The 18,750-nt window shown below is 34.6% G+C and overlaps 1 protein-coding gene across 1 annotated transcript in view; it reads left to right on the top strand.

Moving 5' to 3' along the window:
* The first annotated feature begins 14,996 nt into the window (after nucleotides 1–14,996).
* LOC145293986 (solute carrier family 12 member 8-like) overlaps nucleotides 14,997–18,750 on the top strand; it is a 104,092-nt gene continuing 100,338 nt past the window's right edge. The window contains exon 1 of the mRNA XM_080140879.1: nucleotides 14,997–16,762. Coding sequence (XP_079997005.1) covers nucleotides 16,550–16,762 — 213 coding nt within the window. The 5' untranslated portion in view covers nucleotides 14,997–16,549. The remainder of the gene's footprint in view (nucleotides 16,763–18,750) is intronic.

Here is an 18,750-nt window from a genome sequence, read left to right as displayed (position 1 = left end):
GGATAAGTCTGCAAATAAATAAACTATTGGGCACCTTCAGCTATATCTATCTATATATAAAACAATATCTGTGCGATGTTTGTGTGTTCACTATAAAAATAAAGGTTAGGGAATCTACATAAAATCTAAAAGAGTATTCTTATGTAAAATCTACTGGGGAAGACAATGGAAGTGTTCCCGAATCCCTACATTCTAAAGGGATTATGAGAACATCAGCTCCTGAAAATTTCAAATAGTGATACCTCTGTGTTGGAACGTTTCAGTGATCGAACAACTCTGTATTCGAACCAAAAGTTGGAAATTTTCTTGTCTCTGTAGTCAAACGAAATTTCAGAGTTTGAACCGCCGGCTTTGCTTCGAATGCAAACAAGCAGCGTTGTTCCTCAATGGAATGTTGTATTTCATACTGGTCACGATACTTTTGAAGTGTAGTGTGACGAACCAACTCCACTCCGATGACATCGCTATGCGAGTCTGAACTTTGTGAGGAGAGTTATATTTAGAACCATGTTATCGCAACCCTTCGACAGTCTAGACGGTGTCTGAGTTATTTTTAGCATATCAGCGGGTCACCAGAATCACACAATTCGATTGGTTGACCCCTTTTTTGCATGAGACGACAAAGGACCTTGAAGTGTCCAAAAAGTAAAAAAAAAGGAAAGGTTGGACTTCAATAGGACGAACGAAGCGGACGTATCTCGGGATAACAGTAATTAATTGCGCAAGAAAATAAACTTTGCTTAAGTCTTTACACGAAGCTAAACCGATTATTCAAACAACAAAGAAGAAATAGACATTCTATTACCATTAAATGTATAAAATCCTAAAAAAAAAATTTACAGATAAAAAGGAGATTTTAAAACCAATTCTATTTCAGTTAATTGAAAGGGAACATATCGTTTCGGTTGTCGAACATTTTGGTGTTCAAAGAAATATCTGGAACGAATTATGGTCGAGTAGTACCCAGGTACCACTGAATATCATATTTTGATAAAATTTAAACCGTATGTATAAAGTTTTCTGAGGAAGACCATGGAAGTGTTCCTGAATCTCGACCCTCTATGTGCCGAATATCTTTGTGCCCCCATCTCAACCACATGTCAAGCTCTTTCCTCGTGAAGAGGCAAGCAAATCAGAACATGAATGGCTTGAATCTCAAAAAACAAAACAAAAAAACATGCGAAAGTACATCGAAACAAATTTCCTATGAGCAGAACTTGAAAGACACGTGAAGATTGCACCCCCCCCCTCCAAAGAAAGCTTCAGAAAATAAGGCTAAATAATAGGGAAGATTGGGGCAAAATACCCCTAACCACTAACCACTTATACAGTTGCATGGTCGTTAGTTCAATAAAGCTACTTTTAATTTGTATTACAATATTTATTAGAATATCTCGATTGTTTAACTCTTGCAGTCTTGCAGTGTGTTTTAGGCGATATTTTATTAGGTTGCCTGAAAAGTGTTGACATTTTATTTTCGGTGGTCGAATAGACTTAAGCTTTGTAAGTTGACAACAGTCAATATGAAAACAAAAGTTACGAAAGCAGAGATGAGAAGGTGATTTGTTGAAAAGTACAAGTGATTCATGTTTTCCTGTTTTTTTTATTCTCTGACTAGAAAGATTATACTCTCTCTCTCTCTCTCTCTCTCTTTCTCTTCTCTTCTCTCTCTCTCTTTCTCTGTCCTCTCTCTCTCTTTTCTCTCTCTCTCTCTCTTCTCTCTCTCTATCTCTCTGTCCTCTCTCTCTTCTCTCTCTCTTTCTCCGCTGTCCCTCCTTTTTTTCTCTCTCCATTTTTACACTCTCTCTCTCCGTCTCTCCATTTTTACACTCTCTCTCTCTCCCTCTCTCCATTTTACACTCTCTCTCTCCATTTTTACACTCTCTCTCTCCATTTTTACACTCCCTACTCTCTCTCACTCTCTCTCTCTCCTCTCTCCATTTTTACACTCTCTCTCTCCCTCTCTCCATTTTACACTCTCTCTCTCTCCCTCTCTCCATTTTTACACTCTCTCTCTCTCCCTCTCTCCATTTTTACACTCTCTCTCTCTCCCTCTCTCCATTTTTACACTCTCTCTCTCTCTCCATTTTTACACTCTCTCTCTCCCTCTCTCCATTTATCACTCTCTCTCTCTCTCCTTTTTACACTCTCTCTCCTCTCTCCCATTTTACACTTACACTCTCTCCCTCTCTCCCATTTTTACACTCTCTCTCTCCATTTTTATCACTCCCTCTCTCCATTTTTACACTCTCTCTCTCCCCTCCATTTTTACACTCTCTCTCTCTCCCTCTCTCCATTTTTACAACTCTCTCTCTCCCTCTCTCCATTTTTACACTCTCTCTCTCTCCCTCTCTCCATTTTTACACACTCTCTCTCTCCCTCTCCATTTTTACACTCTCTCTCTCTCCCTCTCTCCATTTTTACACTCTCTCTCTCTCTCCCTCTCTCCATTTTTACACTCTCTCTCTCTCCCTCTCTCCATTTTTACACTCTCTCTCTCTCTCCCATTTTTACACTCTCTCTCTCTCTCCCATTTTTACACTCTCTCCCTCTCTCCATTTTTACACTCTCTCTCTCTCCCTCTCTCCATTTTTACACTCTCTCTCTCCCTCTCTCCATTTTTACACACTCTCTCTCTCCCTCTCTCCATTTTTACACTCTCTCTCTCTCCCTCTCTCCCATTTTTACACTCTCTCTCTCCCTCTCTCCATTTTTACCCTCTCTCCCTCTCTCCCATTTTTACACTCTCTCTCTCTCTCCCATTTTTACACTCTCTCCCTCTCTCCCATTTTTACACTCTCTCCCTCTCTCCCATTTTTACACTCTCTCTCTCCTTCTCTCCCATTTTTACACTCTCTCTCTCTCCCTCTCTCCCATTTTTACTCTTTCTCTCCCATTTTTAATCTTTATCTCCATTTTTAATCTTTCTCTCCATTTTTAATCTTTCTCTCCATTTTTAATCTTTCTCTCTCTTTATCTCTCCCTCTTTCTCTCCATTTTTTACTCTCTTTGTCTCTCTTTCGCTCCATTTTTTACTCTTTCGCTCCATTTTTTACTCTCTCTTTCGCTCCATTTTTTACTCTCTCTTTCGCTCCATTTTTTACTCTCTCTTTCGCTCCATTTTTTACTCTCTCTTTTTATCCATTTTTTACTCTCTCTCTCTCTCTCTTTCTTTCTATCCATTTTTCCTCTCTCTCTCTTTCTTTCTATCCATTTTTTACTCTCTCTCTCTTTCTTTCTCTCCATTTTTTACTCTCTCTCTCTTTCTTTCTCTCCATTTTTTACTCTCTCTCTCTTTCTTTGTCTCCATTTTTTACTCTCTCTTTCTTTCTTTGTCTCCATTTTTTACTCTCTCTTTCTTTCTTTCTCTCCATTTTTTACTTTCTCTCTCTCTTTCTTTCTCTCCATTTTTTACTCTCTCTCCCCCCATTTTTTATTCTCTCCCCATTTTTTATTCTCTCCCCATTTTTTACTCTCTCTCTCTCCATTTTTACTCTCTCTGTCTCTCCATTTTTACTCTCTCTGTCTCTCCATTTTTACTCTCTCTGTCTCTCCATTTTTACTCTCTCTGTCTCTCCATTTTTACTCTCTCTGTCTCTCCATTTTTACACTCTCTGTCCCTCCATTTTTACACTCTCTGTCCCTCCATTTTTACACTCTCTGTCCCTCCATTTTTACACTCTCTGTCCCTCCATTTTTACACTCTCTGTCCCTCCATTTTTACTTTCTGTCTCTTCATTTTTACTCTCTCTCTCTCGCTCTCTGTCTTTCCATTTTTACTCTCTCTCTCTCTCTCTCTCTCTTTCCATTTTTACTCTCTCTCTCTCTTTCCATTTTTACTCTCTCTCTCTCTTTCCATTTTTACTCTCTCTCTCTTTCCATTTTTACTCTCTCTCTCTCTTTCCATTTTTACAATCTCTCTCTCTCTCTCCATTTTTACACTCTCCATTTTACTCTTTTTTTCCATTTTTACTCTCTCTTTCTCCATTTTTACTCTCTCTCTCCATTTTTACATTCTCTCCATTTTTACTCTCTCTCTCTCTCCATTTTTACTCTCTCTCTCCATTTTTACATTCTCTCCATTTTTACTCTCTCTCTCCATTTTTACTCTCTCTCTCCATTTTTACTCTCTCTTTCTCCATTTTTACTTTCTTTGTATGTTTTCTTTCTCTCTATTTTTATCCCTGTCTGTCACTCACTGATTCTTCTCTCTGTCCGTCTGTCTCTCTCTCTCTTCCATGATTCCTCTGTTTTTCTCTCTCTCGAGTCGGGGCAAAGTTATAACATGATGTATATTCCTATCTTGTTCTCTCTTCTCTATTCCTCTCTCCCCGACCCTTCTGTTTTTTCTTCACTCAGCCCATTTCTTTCTCTGGACATACGCACACACCTAGTAAGCGTAAGGAAAATAACTCTGAAAAAAAAATCGGTTACTTCCCTTTACATGATAACATTAACATGTATGTATGTCTTCATAACATTTAAATGATATAAATAGCCATTTGACTCCCAAATGATATTTTTTAATTTATTTTAGATATAGATCTGGGGTTATGCTAATTTTTTAAAGTTAAATTTGTGAGTGTGTTGTGTATTTTTCAAGTTTTAGCTGGACATACTGACGTTTGCCCTCTATATAATATATTCATTTCTTATAAGAAAATATTTACGGTTTTGGAATTCTACGAGCAATTTAATGAAGGAATATGTTTTTAAAGAATCGATGGGATCTTTTCTGAAATAGTGAAATTTAAATCCTATACATATTTCAAATGTCTTTTTTCTTTCTTCTTTTAAAAACGAAATAGACATCGTACGAAATAATAGTTCTTTGAAACAGCTGTTGCATGCCGACCGTTCTCTTCCCCACACACATTTTTAAAAATAATTTCTTTGAAATTTAATTGAATTATTTATGGCATCGTTTGGTCTTTATATTAAGCAAATAAAAATTGTTTAAAATGACAAAATATTTTATTTTTTAATTTCTTTAAATTAAAAAGAAAAAAAGTGATTTCAAATGTTACATTTGAACGTAAATTACCATAGAAAAGAGGGTTACCTTTTTTCTGTTGTTCTCGGCTTTCGGGTCGGGATCAAAGTGTAGTATCTGTTCTGCAGATGCTGCACATAAGTTAATTGGTCCTTGGTCAATGTAGGGGAAACCCTTCATACTGAGACAATTACTATTTTGGAGAGGATACTGCCAGAGTTGCCCCTTTTTACCCTTGTTTTAGGGGAGCTGGTTTAACCCCACATTAAAAACGACCTCGTGTCACGTTTTGCTTTGGCGGGGAAGCAAATAAATACAATAAATTACCACTGCCTGACAATTTTATTATATAACGATCGATCAAACTGATCGTGACGATTCTAACTATGAAGCAGTACCTCCTGACTGTTATATAAGAATTGGCATTGGTACTTGCTGCAGCATTTATTCCAGGTCAGTTCAGTCGGCTTCTTTCAAAGGAAGTTTCTAGGGAATATAAAATTCACTGCCGCATGTTTATCTTAGTCAGGGGAAATGAGAACATTATTTTTTCAGTTTTTTTTTTCATTCATTGTTTTATTTTATTTATTAGTTCGTCATCGTTCTCCCACGTACAGTGCCTGGTATTCTCAAATAGTCATCCATCTAATACTGACCCGTCTCAATGTCGCTTAACTTTGATACTCTAATGAGCTGTATGTTACATAGTAATAAACAAATATATAAATGTGCTGTATTTGTCTGTCTAGCCAGAAATGCGATTGAAAACAAAGCCCTATACAAAGATCTAAAAGCTTTTTACAAGTAAAATCGTGCAAGAAATTTCATAGTAGCATTAATTTTGTATTGAGGTGGTTATAATGAAATTTGGGGAGGTTGCGTTTGCGCTTAGTACCCCTAAACTGCCAAGACAGCATTTTGACTTTAATTATTCAAATAAAATGTCGAATAGAAATATATATTTTTAATACTCATAAGCATTGACACACGATGGTCCTTATCCATGAAATTCTTTATTTGGCCAATCAACTCTGGTGTTCTGACTTTTTTACTCTTCCCAAACCTCATCATCCCTCAGATTCCCTGCTTTCTTTGCCTCTCTAATACCACTCAAAAACTGATAATCGATTCATGCAAGATGGTCCAAAAACAATCTAAAGCGTTCCATATCTTTCTGTGGCATTTTTTTCCAAGTTTAAAACAGAATTTTATTGCATATCGTTCTTCTAAAGTGTTCTCACGTCCAGATTGCATTTTTGAAATTCACAAGCTGTGACAATTAGGCTTTAGTAGGGTGTATTTCAATTCCTGCTGTAGCTGTTCATTTGGACCTGAAATCATAAAAACTGGTCAGTCATCTTATAAGATGTATAGCAATAACACAGTGAATTTTCAAGAGTCTATGACGATTTTAAATGCATGTACAAAAAAGTCTGGAAACTTATCGAAGGCACCTTGTATTTGTAATCACAAGTTTATGTGCAAGAAGTAAGATACGATGGAGAATATAAGAACTGTATTTGCTTTTTATGTTACATTTGTTTTTGTAATCTTTTTATTTTTTTAACTATCAGTGAGATTCGACGTTGCCCGGGATTGAATGATGATCAGTGAATGTTTCACACTCCCATATTTTTGTCATCAAAATCTGTAAAAGTGCCCTTTTTAAATTTTTTTTTTTTTTAATCAAATTTATTGATTGCCTGCTTTAGTTGAGGACTCAACGCGGTGCACCGGGAGGGAGCTTCACATGCCTCACTGCAGTAACATAGTTCACAATACATGGTAGTTTACATTGCACTGTAGAGAACCTACTGTTGATTTTAAAAATGCAAAAGTCAAGTATCATGCCTCAATTATGTGCTAAGCAAAAACATTTCGAACACGCCCTTGTTATATCAAAGAACTTACTTTTGATTTTATATATCGAGCCTTTCAGCTTGTGTTGTAATAAAATGCACTTGTGATGTTAGGCTGTGTATTAACTTTAGTGAAAAATCGCCTGTTCTTTCATCGGATTATTTCGATTATCAATACTTATTAAAGACATTCTGGTACAAAACCTAAGAAAACTCCTAGACACATAAGGTCGTTTTCAAGTCCATAGGGAACAAACGCACATACACATAAAATTCCTTCAGTAGAGATTATTTAAGAAATAATTTCTAGCAATTTATTTAAGAAATAATTTCTAGCAATTTATTTAAGAAATAATTTCTAGCAATTTATTTAAGAAATAATTTCTAGCAATTTTAAAAATCTGTAGATTTATTTCCATACAAGTAACATTAACTTAAGACTATTTGGGGAATAACTTGTTTTGTTAAACTTCATTTAGATTTTAATCAAAAGGTTGAATTAATTTTGTACTTTTCTTTTTAAAAGTATTGATTTGTATAAGGAATTGAGCAAGTGTACGATGGGAGAAAAAGGTGGTTGGCTAATTTTAATGGATCCAAAACCAAGCTTCTCTCTTTCCATTGCAAACGATCTGATCCCCGCTTGGTCCCAATTGAATCGCCCTAGAAAAGAAGACATGATTCCATTTCTGTTTGATGAAAATTTTTATTTTTGCTGCAAACCATCTACTTGTTGATCAGTTGTGTGCAAATCCCAAGAGCGATAGGAATTTTTTATCGTGTCTGAAATTGACACAATGTTCAACGAGCGAAATCGGAGATGCGTTGTTGTATAACATGTTCTCTACAGATCCAAGTTGTGACAACAGGACCATTGCCAGCACCTTCAAAATGCATTGCTGGATTGCCATGAATAGCAGGGAATGCCCAGGGTGATGAAAACAAAGTTTCCGGACACAGTTATGGTCTTTGGTGTGGTTTCAAGTGAGGGCCACATCATGCCACCTGGATGTGCTGAAGAGTGTAGTGATCCTCTGGTGTAATCAGGTGGTTGCTGACAGACCCTGGGTGTGGCAGCAGGACTCTGCACTGGCCCACAAGTCCAAAGAGATCCAGGCTTGACTTCAGAAGGAGTGCTATGACTTTGTACCCTTCTGTCACTGCCTCCCTCTTTCCATTTGTTTGGTCATACGTTGAGAACATCACCAACATGACCTCCCACGTGGAGTATTGTTGCCTAATCTGGGGAAGAGCTGCTCAGTGACCTTTCCTGTTTGGGCAGGGTACAAAATCGACTTTGAAATCTGTTAGGTGACGTCCTTTTCTCTACCTTTTTTTATAGTAGAGATGCCGCAAGCCTACCTCTCCTTTATCATTATTTTCATGGCGATTGCTTGACTGAGCTTCACTGTATGATCCCTCTCCTGTAAGGTATTCATGCCAATGACCCAACTAACTACAGCTGTTGCATAGGTGATGGACAACGCTGGAAAATATCAGAGCTGGGCAAAACCAGATATAAATCGAATTGCTGGCAATAATGTCAACTCTATATTCTGATCGAAGAATTGAGATCATGAAACAATAAGAGGAAATATTTTAACTGAATTTGAAAATTGCTGAAAGCATTTCAATTCGAATGTCAAAACAAGTGAACAATTAGATTCCGATCAAGGAATGTTGGTGATGTAAATATCAAGACATAGACAAAGACACAATTAACACAGAAGAGAGAAGAGCCGATCCATTTCTGAACTCTCTCTCTCACTTGTCTTATTACTGTAATGTAAATAAAACTTTGTTGATTTAACACGTTGCTGAATTACAAAAACCATGGTCATCAGATTGTATATACTATGGCATGCATTTTGTAAAAGTGCGAACCATAAAATATAAAGATGACAATATTACATCTTACACTATCAGAACTTTCCCTTACCTTCTATCTGTACTGAGAGCTAATCGAAAATTCCATGAGCAGAACTGCTTATCTGTGGAACACAATACCGTGAAGCTGCTTTCCAGCTAACCATAACATGGTCGTTTTCACGCCCAATGTAAACAAGTTCTTGATGAGCCGTCCTCTAAATTAAATTAACTCATCTAATTTCCACCATCACCTGTTGTGTTTTTGCGGTTATAGTATTTAAATTTGTTTGAGTGGATCAGAGGAAGGCCTTTTGTTGAATTTGAAAGTCTCGTCTCTCATGTTTAAAATAGTCATGGTAATCGGATTCGTGAGCCAGTCAAAATGCTTTCACAGGCCGGATCCAGCCTGCAGGCCATAGGTTACCAACCTTTGAAACAAGACATCAAAAACTTTTCAGACAGGTAGAAAAGTAACTTAACTTGCCTTTGGTAACATTTATTTGTTGTGTATTTATTTTTTTACCTTTTTTTGATTTGTTGGCTAATCTGAAAAATCGCTCACAATCGTTTAATTTTCTTCAAATGCGTGGATAACCTTTCTACAGTTAGCGAAGGGAGCCTGAAATCAGTATGGATCTTATCACTCCAGCGATTTGGTGACCTACCACAAGGTATTTTTACTGAGAAATTTTCCCTTGAATGCTCGCTACATGCTGCTTTGAAGAAATTTTCTAATGATGTAACCAAAACCAGTTCATTATGTTCTTGATAATCTTGAGGATGCCATTTCGAAAATAACTTTATTTGATGATAGTTCTAAGACGATTTATGATTGTTTTGGATAGTACAGGGTGCTCCACAAGACATGAACACATTTGGACATTAAATATCTCAAAAACTATTAAGGATATAAAAAGCATGCCTATATATATATATATATATATATATATATATATATATATATATATATATATATATATATATATATAATCATTAATATTAAAGTTGAACTTGATAAATTTAGTTTGCAAATCATGGCACTTTCATTTAATATATATTGTTGAGGAGATATAAAATCTTAAAATTTGTCCAAGACTTCTGGAACATCCTGTATTATGCTCCCTTGAGGAACACCTCACACTGTAAGATTAATTATTCACTGGTGAGACCAGTGGAAATTCCATAGAATGAAAAATATATTTAATCAACAAATATGTTTTGATAAGGCTGATATTTTTTTTTTTTTTTTTGATAAAAAAGTTAGTTTTTTGGACAGAAGCCCCAATTAACATGTAACAAATATGAGTTTATTTACATTTCTGTGAAAATACCCATTGTATTTTAAATATAGAATTGGTCCAAATAAGATAACTTAATATGTACAAATAAATATTCAGAAAGTAATATTGTGCTACATAGTTCAATACAAATAATGAACTCGCATTTTAAGAGATAATCTTCAATTTACTGCTTCAGTCTAGCACTTCTTGGCAGACAATGTTCTTTTTTGCTCTATTTCTTTCGAATGTTCCCTTTAACATTTCACTGGCTTCTTTCTTTGAAGAACCGCTGCACATCAAAATTACTAAGAGTTCTTTTCTCACACCATTAAAACAATGATCATATATTATTATAATAATATTCGAAAACGAGGTTACATCAAAGAGAGGCCACTCTCATATTCTTGTCCAGAGTTGCCAGATTTGGCTTTCTTAAAGCCAAATTTCGCGAATCTGACCTTTTTTGAAGCAGTTTGAACTTCAGAAATATTTAATTTTTTTCAAAGCATAATGTATGAACTAAGGAAAGAATTAATAGAATATTTTATAGATTTTTTTTTTCTCTTTCCATTCCATGTATTTTTGTAACTGAAGATAAGGATCAAGTTTATTAACTCTGAAGGTCACAGATAATCAGATGTCCTTTCGTGTTCAACTGTAAGATAATCTTTTAACATATCAACGCCTGAGCCCCTGTATCTGTTAGATATTAGCAAGGCAAATCAAAAGGTTTTGTCAGCTAAAATGTTTTAAAAATAATTAAAATATTTAGAATAAATATTTGTTAACATTAATTTAAGAATGTAACTTAAAAATATTATAACGATTTAGTTGATGATTTAGAAATAATGACATGTAAAAACATCAGGTGATCATCTTAGTAACATATACTAATGACGTCATTTAGAAGAGGAGATGGCCTTTTTGTGATATGTGAAAATTAGTCGAGTCAGTCAAAGTCGGAAGAGGGAAAGAGACGGTTTTCAGATCGTGATGGCTCCAAGTAGAGGGGATCAGAAATAGCAACAGTACGAATCTAGGACCAGCGTTGCAGCTTTCCAATGGGGGAAGTATCCAGAATAAAGCTGCTGTAAATACCACCAAGACTTTGAGTTGTACGAATCTTCATTTGCAGCTTTTCCGAGGATCCGTCAGAATAAGATCAAAGATGGACCAGATATGTCTGCGAGTGGACATATGTTGAAACCCCGAACGTGTTATTCGTCTTTTGTGTTGTAAAGGTATTTATGTATATTCTTGTCCCGTCATGAAATGTAATTAGATGTATATACACACACAACGAACTCTAGACGACCACAACTCTAGCAGATCATAGACGAACACACACATACACGTCATATAGATGACTGTGGCACGTATTTCAAATGTATATACACTCAGACAATCTTACCACTAGAAGACACGTGTGTATATATATATATATATATATATATATATATATATATGTGTGTGTGTGTGTACACACACACACACACACACACACTTCACATCAAGTCTACATCTAACTCTTCTCTCTAACATTATATTTAGGTGAAACTTGTTTGCAGCCAGAGTTGATGTGCAAGACAATCTAATATATAATCTTACCAGAATCTGTATAAGTTGTTGATTATTTTTACTAAATTTCATGTTCCTAGATTCAATCGCATACAAGTAGTTAGCGGACAAACATTATTATAGAGTAAGCTGATGTACCTATTTCTGAAATAATGAACTTGCCCAGAGACTATAAATCTAGTTACATTTAACACTTTATTGTTAGCGATTCTTAGTAGCTATGGCCCCAGAATCATGACGTGTACTTCGGTAACATGGTTTTGTTAATATATATTTTTTAACCATATCACTTTGCAGATCTGGATTATTACAGATCTGCAAGGCTACAACACACATACACATACATCCCCCATATTAGCATAGATTAATGTCAGAAGAAATCCTTCTAGACTGAGTAATAAGGACTTTATATGATGATATTTCTGACACAAATTATTGTTTCAAACTGCTTTGTTTTTTGTCAGAAGAGAAATTCTTCTAGACTGAGGCAACTTTTTTTATTATTGTTGTCATAATCCAGAATTTTCTTTTTAGTGATCTGGATTTTATTTTTATTTTATTTGTATTAAAAAAAATGACCTTGTGTTTAAGATTGTTCCCATGATGAATCAAATAAATGTGGATTTCATTTGATATTTCATGGTTTTAGATTGTCTATCTCTTCTATGTTATTATTTGGATTCTACCGACTACTGTTCTTATCTTGAACGTTATAAAAATAACGTTCCAAGCTATGTAACCTCGTCCTTCTTCAGGTGGATCTTTCTGAACTCGGCAATCTTTCTATCAAACTCGGGAATTTGCACAGAATTTCAAACAGAACCGCTTATTTAATCCATGGGAGTAGCATGCTCATGTTCCGTTAGCCATGACTCGATAGAAATCTTAAATAATGCTAACCCCGTGAATTAAATAAAGTGTCCTGTTTGAAATTTCGTGCAGATTACCAAGTCCGACAGCAATATTCCCCAAGTTCGACAAGACACACCTGAAGAAGGTCAGAGATTACATTGACTGAAACATAGTGCGAATAACATTCAAGGCGAGAAGAGTAGTCCAAGTAATCCAAATATGAATTATCAGTCCTTGAATGTCATTTTCACAATGCTTCGGTCAATGTAGTCTCGGACTTTCATCAGGTATATATATATATATATATATATATATATATATATATATATATATATATATAATTATTTATTTATTTATTTATTTTTAAAACAGTAATCTACGTACATTCATGTTTCGGGGCCCTACCCCTCTTCAGCGTAGCTTGACTGTTATTAGGACTCGGACAAATAAATAATTAAAAATATTATTTGTTCACGTCCAAAATAAAAAATATGAATTATCAGTCCTCATCTAAAAAAAATTTCAGAAACTCTTTTGGTTTGTTTGCAACATGGACAGTTATGTCAAAAGGCATTTGGAGAAGGATGGAGAATGCAACAGTCGAGACGTTGTGAATATTATAATCAATACCAGGACAACGGTTCAAATCGTGTATATACCAATAAATATGGTAGCAATTAACGTTTCTGAAATTTTGAGATGTGGCTTAATTCTTCATATTTGAATTCTTCGGACTACTGTTCTCATTTTGAGTGTTATTTTCAGAATGTAACATCCGTCTTCTTCAGGTGTACTTTTCTGTTGAACGCTGGAACCTTTCTCTCAGGCTTCGGGAATCTGCACGGAATGTTGAACAAAAACTTTATTTAATTCACAGGGTCGGGGTAGCATCCTCTCGTTGCATCAACCATGGCAGGGTATACATTCTAAGTAAGTCGTAAGCGTGTTTTTGAGGAGTGTCGCCCATACTGAGGATTGAACCTTCAACATCCAGAAGAGTGTAACTTTACAACTGAATTTTACCAAAACTTTATTCACTATGCCACTCTTGGCATAATGGATAAAGTACTTGATAAAATTCACTTGTAAAAAATTCCATTTAAAATTTCGTGCAGATTTGAGTTCGACAAAATATACTTGAAGAAAGTCTGTTACATCGACTGAAATATGGAAATCTCACTCAAGATGAGAACAGTATTCCGAAAAATCCAAATATGTAATATAAATTTGTATAAAATATTTGTTAAATTCTTAAATTCTAGTAAGTTAACAAAATATGGAATTTTTATTTATTTGTTTCTAACTTTTTTTTTTTTTTAATTTAGTGCACTGAACACCTGTTACCGGCGAGTGTGCTTGGACTACAAAGACTGTGAAACCTTTCTGCCACGGACACTTGCCCCCAACACACGCCTGCCTTTCCGTTTGTTTCGACAACAGTACTACACTGACCATCAGTTCCAACAACATGATCGAGTACTAGTCGAGAGGACCGAAGAGTACGATACGAATCACAGTCGAAACGAAAGGTGCAGAAACAAAACTCACCAGTTGATGGAAAGATGTGCTTGCTCTTGTGTTTTGTAGCACGCGTCACATTGCTGTAAAATGGACATTTTCTTCGTTTGAATCGAGTTGGATTTTACGTGAAGATTTTTGATAACTTATTGGATTTGCAAAGTAGATTCAGCGTGTCTACAAAAGAAAAAGTTTTTTATAATTTATTTTTTTCTTTTTATCTGGTTATTTCCATGAGATGATTCAACATCATCAAATCAGCTTCTTTTGAATTCCATCTTTTAAACACTTTTAAACACTTTTTGAGAGAATATATATATATATATATATATATATATATATATATATATATATATATATATATCGTATTAACTATTGAGCTTACTTTTATTGGTAGTATTTAATATATTTTGGGGATTTATAAGATCCTATTCATTCATAAAATGTGTTATTTAATCTCAAAATATATCAATAGTTTACATTCTTGAACTTAATTTTTTCCTTAAATAATTATATATATAATTATCGCTATTTTATGTATATGCACATATAATATAAAGTCCTATAATATTGTGCATAGATTTTCAGTATCTTCTTCAATACGTGAGTAGAGCATAGAAGTAGTGCAGGGATGAAACATGGACGCTTCTGTGTAGTTTTATTGCCATAAAGATATTTTCATACAACTATACATATTGTTATTTATGTAGACTTTTTGGAACGTATGTAAATGAATGTCCATTTTTACCTCTGAACTAATATATATATATATATATATATATATATATATATAAACCCCGAAACACTGTTTCATGGTAAACAACTGATGATCCCTGAAAACTTACGTCTATTGTGAATTCGAGACAGCAAGTTGATTCAGCGATCGCTGGAGATTAAATGACTTACGGACAAAATAATTTTCCAACGAAAGACTAAAAAATTAAGAGAAATGTCTTTATTTTTTATATAGTTTTCAAGGTTAAAAAAAACTTTCAAGACCTTTATATATATATATATATATATATATATATATATATATATATATATATATATAGAGAGAGAGAGAGATAGTTTTTACGTTGATCTGTTCTATTAGTTTTACTATAAATGAGAAAAACATTCAGTATATTATAACAAAAAATCATAATTAAACGCATCACAATTCAATATCAATGTGAAACCTTTTTAATACTGGCACTGCATTCATTAATGTGGAGAGGATTTAAAAGCGTATAAATATTACATTTGTTTTTTTTTGTTTTTTTTTTTTTTGTGCTTATGCACTTATTGTACTGCACTATTTTTAATATTATTTTTAAATTAAATTCAAGTTTTATGTCTTTTTTTATTATTAAATTATTAGGTTTCAAAACACCCTCCCGTTTCCATGTTAAGAATGGCTTTCTAAATAACGTTATTATCGCATAAGTACTAGTTTTTATTTACTTATTTTTTTTCTTACCATAACCAGCTCTGTATCATACTGAATTTGTAGATGTAATTTTTGTAATTGTATCGTGTGTAGTTTCTGACCTCTCTCTCTCTCTCTCTCTCTCTCTCTCTCTCTCTCTCTCTCTCTCTCTCTCTCTCTCTCTCTCTCAGAACCTGCGTTTGTATAGTAGATTAAACGGTCTTGCATAAGTATTACGGATCCATTTCTTCGTCTACTGAATTTCGGGAAAATAATTCCAGACATTTAAAATTGTTGAAAATAATGAAACAAAATGTCGGGGTACAAAATTAAGATCAGAAGACAACCTTCTTAATATCAACAATCAACTCTTTCTTAAGAATATCTTTAAAAAGAAAAGGCATTTCTAGTTATACCTTACTGCAATACTATTACTACTACTTGCATTGCCACTATTACTACTACTGCTAAATTCATCAATGAAGCTGCCTTTACTTCTGACCAGCTGAAACGATGATGTTATAAAACAATGATTTGTCTTACATTGCATAAAAATAAACGCAGGTCTGCAGCTGCTGCTGCTTCTTTTGCTAATATTACCTATACAGCTGCTCATGCAATTGCTGCTATTACTATTACTACTGCTGTGATGATTGAAAGCAAAGCTAGCGTTTATGGAATAAACCAAGAAAATCATGAGCACTTTTGATGTTTTTCTCGCTCCCAAGAGACAGGACAATGCAAAAGAGTGATTTAAATGCTGACTATCGCAGCCATTTTACGGTGGTGGTCTACGGCGTATCATAATGTCTTTTAGATGTCTTCTGTGAGGGTTTTCTTAAAGCCGTGTCGAAGAGAACACACCTGCTGTGCGTCTCCATCTGCTGCCAAACCAGCCTCTGCATCAGTTGCTGCTGCTGTTACGGCTACACATGATCGCCTTCGCACTAAGTGATGTATGTGCGTGCATGGTGTCGTCATAATTAAACGCTTTGCCAAACAAGCTGCTACACCTTAAGAGAGAGATTGAATATCAACACATACATACATACATACATACATACATACATACATACATACATACACACACACACACACACACACACACACACACATATATATATACATAAATTTTCGATTCTCGGGTAAGATTGTAGGGGGAAAAAAAAAGAAAAGAAACTCTGGGAACATGGCTGACAGTTATGATTCCGAGAATACAAATTTGGTGAGCTCACCGTCCAAGAAGGAGAAGAGGAAACCTGATTGGAGCCGTTTTGGACTCAGCCAGGAACAGGCAAAAGCCTCAGAAGCGTCGTTAGATACTTTTCCACTTGACAAGAACGAAGCACTTTATCAACACACGGATGGAGGGAAGCACAATGAACTGTTTACGGAAGATCTGGTAAGTGAACATTTTAACCTTTCACATCGTTACAATGCAATATTTCAATGTGAAAACCTGAAAATAAATATATTCTTTAAAAATTGGGTCTGCTCTATTTATGCGTGTTTGTCCATCTGCTGATATATTTATGTTTGTATATCTGTTGATATATTTATGTTAGTACATCTGTTGACATATTTATGTTAGTACATCTGTTGACATATTTATGTTAGTACATCTGTTGACATATTTATGTTAGTACATCTGTTGACATATTTATGTTAGTACATCTGTTGACATATTTATGTTAGTACATCTGTTGATATATTTGTTTGTGCATCTGTTGATATATTTATGTTTGTGCATCTGTTGATATATTTGTTTGTACATCTGTTGACATATTTGTGTTTGTACATCTGTTGACATAATTGCTTGTACATCTGTTGACATATTTGTGTTTGTACATCTGTTGACATATTTGTGTTTGTACATTTGTTGACGTATTTATGTTTGTACATCTGTTGACGTATTTATGTTTGTACATCTGTTGACGTATTTATGTTTGTACATCTGTTGACGTATTTATGTTTGTACATCTGTTGACGTATTTATGTTTTTACATATTCATGTGTGTCCATCTGTTGACATATTTATGTGTGTCCATCTGTTGACATATTTATGTGTGTCCATCTGTTGACATATTTATGTGTGTCCATCTGTCGGCATATTTATGTGTGTCCATCTGTCGGCATATTTATGTGTGTCCATCTGTTGACATATTCATGTTTGTCCATCTGTTGACATATTCATGTTTGTCCATCTGTCGGCATATTTATGTGTGTCCATCTGTTGACATATTCATGTTTGTCCATCTGTCGGCATATTTATGTGTGTCCATCTGTTGACATATTCATCTGTGTCCATCTGTCGGCATATTTGTGTTTCCATCTGTTGACATATTCATGTATGTCCATCTGTTGACATATTAATGTTTGTACATCTGATGATATATTTGTTTGTCCATCTGTCGACATATTTATGTGTGTCCATCTGTTGATATATTTATGTGTGTCCATCTGTTGATATATTTATGTGTGTCCATCTGTTGATATATTTATGTGTGTCCATCTGTTGATATATTTATGTGTGTCCATCTGTTGATATATTTATGTGTGTCCATCTGTCGGCATATTTATGTGTGTCCATCTGTTGATATATTCATGTATGTCCATCTGTTGACATATTTATGTGTCCCTCTGTTGATATATTAATGTTTGTACATCTGATGATATATTTGTTTGTCAATCTGTTGGCATATTTATGTGTGTCCATATGTCGGCATATTTATGTGTGTCCATCCGTCGGCATATTTGTGTGTCCATCTGTTGATATATTTATGTATGTCCATCTGTTGATATATTTATGTGTGTCCATCTGTTGATATATTTATGTGTGTCCATCTGTTGATATATTTATGTTTGTACATCTGTTGGCATATTTGTGTGTCCATCTGTTGATATATTTGTGTGTCCATCTGTTGATATATTTATGTGTGTCCATCTGTTGATATATTTATGTGTGTCCATCTGTTGATATATTTATGTCCGTCCATCTGTTGATATATCTGTTTGTCACACTGTTGGCATATTTATGTTTGTCCATCTGTTGGCATATTTATGTTTGTCCATCTGTTGACATATTTATGTTTGTCCATTTGTTGGCATATTTATGTGTGTCCATCTGTCGGCATATTTATGTGTGTCCATCTGTTGATATATCTATGTGTGTCCATCTGTTGATATATTTGTTTGTCCATCTGTTGGCATATTTGTTTGTCCATCAGTTGGCATATTTATGTTTGTCCATCAGTTGGCATATTTATGTTTGTCCATCAGTTGGCATATTTATGTTTGTCCATCTGTTTGCATATTTATGTTTGTCCATCTGTTGGCATATTTATGTTTGTACATCTGTTGGCATATTTATGTTTGTCCATATTTTGGCAT

Source organism: Euprymna scolopes, chromosome 15 (genome assembly GCF_053919585.1).
Source record: "Euprymna scolopes isolate OS-2025 chromosome 15, ASM5391958v1, whole genome shotgun sequence".
In the NCBI taxonomy this organism is placed as follows: domain Eukaryota; kingdom Metazoa; phylum Mollusca; class Cephalopoda; order Sepiida; family Sepiolidae; genus Euprymna; species Euprymna scolopes.
Note: the sequence above shows the minus strand (reverse complement) of the source record. Positions and strands in the feature narration are given on the sequence as shown.